The sequence below is a fragment of the Corvus brachyrhynchos genome, unplaced genomic scaffold (assembly GCF_000691975.1).
Source record: "Corvus brachyrhynchos isolate BGI_N302 unplaced genomic scaffold, ASM69197v1 scaffold34, whole genome shotgun sequence".
Taxonomy (NCBI): Eukaryota; Metazoa; Chordata; class Aves; order Passeriformes; family Corvidae; genus Corvus; species Corvus brachyrhynchos.
The window spans coordinates 6,120,102-6,121,915 of NW_008238126.1; the positions used below are offsets into that span (position 1 = coordinate 6,120,102).

A 1,814-nucleotide genomic window follows, 5' to 3' on the forward strand; every position below is an offset into this window, starting at 1 on the left:
GGGCGCCGGCGGCGGGGAGCCGGTGGGGGGGGAAGGGGCCGGCGGTGCCTCCCGCGTGGGACCGGGTCAGGGCGAGCCTTGGTGGCCCGCGGGGGGAGGCGCCAGCAGCGCACCAGTGGTGTAGTGGTATCATGCAAGATTCCCATTCTTGCGACCCGGGTTCGATTCCCGGCTGGTGCAGCGCAGCGCTTCTTCCTTGAGGATCAGGACGATCCTTACACCGGCGAGGGTCTCCCGGGAAGTCTGTGGGGGAGCTTTTTTTCACCAGCGCGCACGGCCCGGAGCCCCACCTCTCCCCCCGGATGGGCGGCAGCACGGATTTAGGAACCCTTCCCCCTTGGTGAGGTCGTCTCCGATGCCTCCGCTGCTCTCTCATTCCTCCCCCCTCGAGAGAAACCTCGCCTTTCCACAGGCACAAACGGCGGAGGCCCCCTGGGGTGCCAGGACCGAATCAGATCTCTTCTGTACAAAGCGCAAGTTTGGGGTTATTTGTAGATAATTTCTCAATTAAAAAAATAACCTTTCTGCAGATATCCGCTCCCGGAGAGAGCTCCAGAGCGGGGCATCTCTCACACTCCCCGCTCAGAAGCTGGGGCCAGATGTTGATGTCAGGACCTCAGTGGGTTCCTCAGCACGAGGGGGTGCACGTGGAACTGGGGGGAACTCTGCCACCCCCTCCTCTTTGAGCTCCTTCCATCCTTCCCTGGGACACAGCTTGTCCCCTGTGCAAAAACGAATGGAGCGACTGCAGGAAGAGGGAGACTGTCCCCCTTGAGATGGGGTCCCCCCGTGCTCAGCTGTCCCGGAAGCCTCCTGAGGCCCCAATGGTGCGTTGTGGGACTTAGCGGCACTGAAGAAGCTGAGCCAAAAATCAGGAGTGAGACTTGTGCCCATGATCAGTGTCCTGAACACTGACCCCTTCCAGTGCCAGCTCTCTGCAGCAGAGTGGGTGACAAGCGGGGTCTGGTGTCCCTCCAGTTACTCAAACCAGAGTTCAGGCACACACTTGAGGTCTCAGTAAAAAATCAGCATGGTCCATACAAGCTGTTCGCATCCATATTAAACACACACATCCATATAAACCATGCACATCATTACGAAACATTGTACACGTCTGTATGAAACACTGATGTCCGTGCAAACCATACACATAATTATAAAACATGTTCATATATAAAACATTTACGTGCATACAGACCACACACATCCATATAAAACAGATACATGCATACAAACCACACACACAATTATAACACGAACACCCATGTGAAACACATGTTCATACAAACCGTGCACATCCGTACAAAACACACGCATCCATATAAAACATGTGCATCCATATAAACCCATATAACCTCTGAGGAGCTTGTAAATAACCAGCCAAAATATAAATATATTCCTGGTTCCCTGAAAAGCCGGGAGCAGGGACGGGGTTTGCCGAAGGTCGCTGGGGATGTGGGGCAGTGTGGGATCCCGATGCTGCGGGAGGGCAGAGGTGGGAAGCGGCGTGGAGACTTGCCGGAAAGCGCCGATATCATCCCGCAAAAAGGGCATTTGCGATGTGTGACGACTCTGTAAAAAATGCCCAAACAGGATTAGAGGATTTCACGGGAATTTATTCGTGGAGCGAGGCAGGAGGAGGCACATTAAAGCTTTCAGCCCTTTCTGCAAACCGTCCTTGAGCGGCTGCGCTTTGCTCGCCAGAGCCCCCAGCGATCCGCCGGGACTCGGGGTGAGCAGCGGCCCCATTTGCCCTCTCCCCGCGGCCCCACCGCCCCGCGCCCCCTCCCGCGGCCCCGTTAATGCTTAACCCG

At 56.1% G+C, this 1,814-nt stretch overlaps 1 protein-coding gene and 1 non-coding gene across 2 annotated transcripts in view; both read left to right on the plus strand.

Moving 5' to 3' along the window:
- The first annotated feature begins 109 nt into the window (after positions 1–109).
- TRNAG-CCC lies at positions 110–180 on the plus strand. Its single transcript has one exon. It is a non-coding gene; the product is annotated as a tRNA-Gly (tRNA).
- A 1,379-nt stretch (positions 181–1,559) lies between these two features.
- PCSK9 (proprotein convertase subtilisin/kexin type 9) overlaps positions 1,560–1,814 on the plus strand; it is a 5,988-nt gene continuing 5,733 nt past the window's right edge. The window contains exon 1 of the mRNA XM_017733540.1: positions 1,560–1,641. Within this exon, the coding sequence (XP_017589029.1) occupies positions 1,560–1,641 (82 nt within the window). The remainder of the gene's footprint in view (positions 1,642–1,814) is intronic.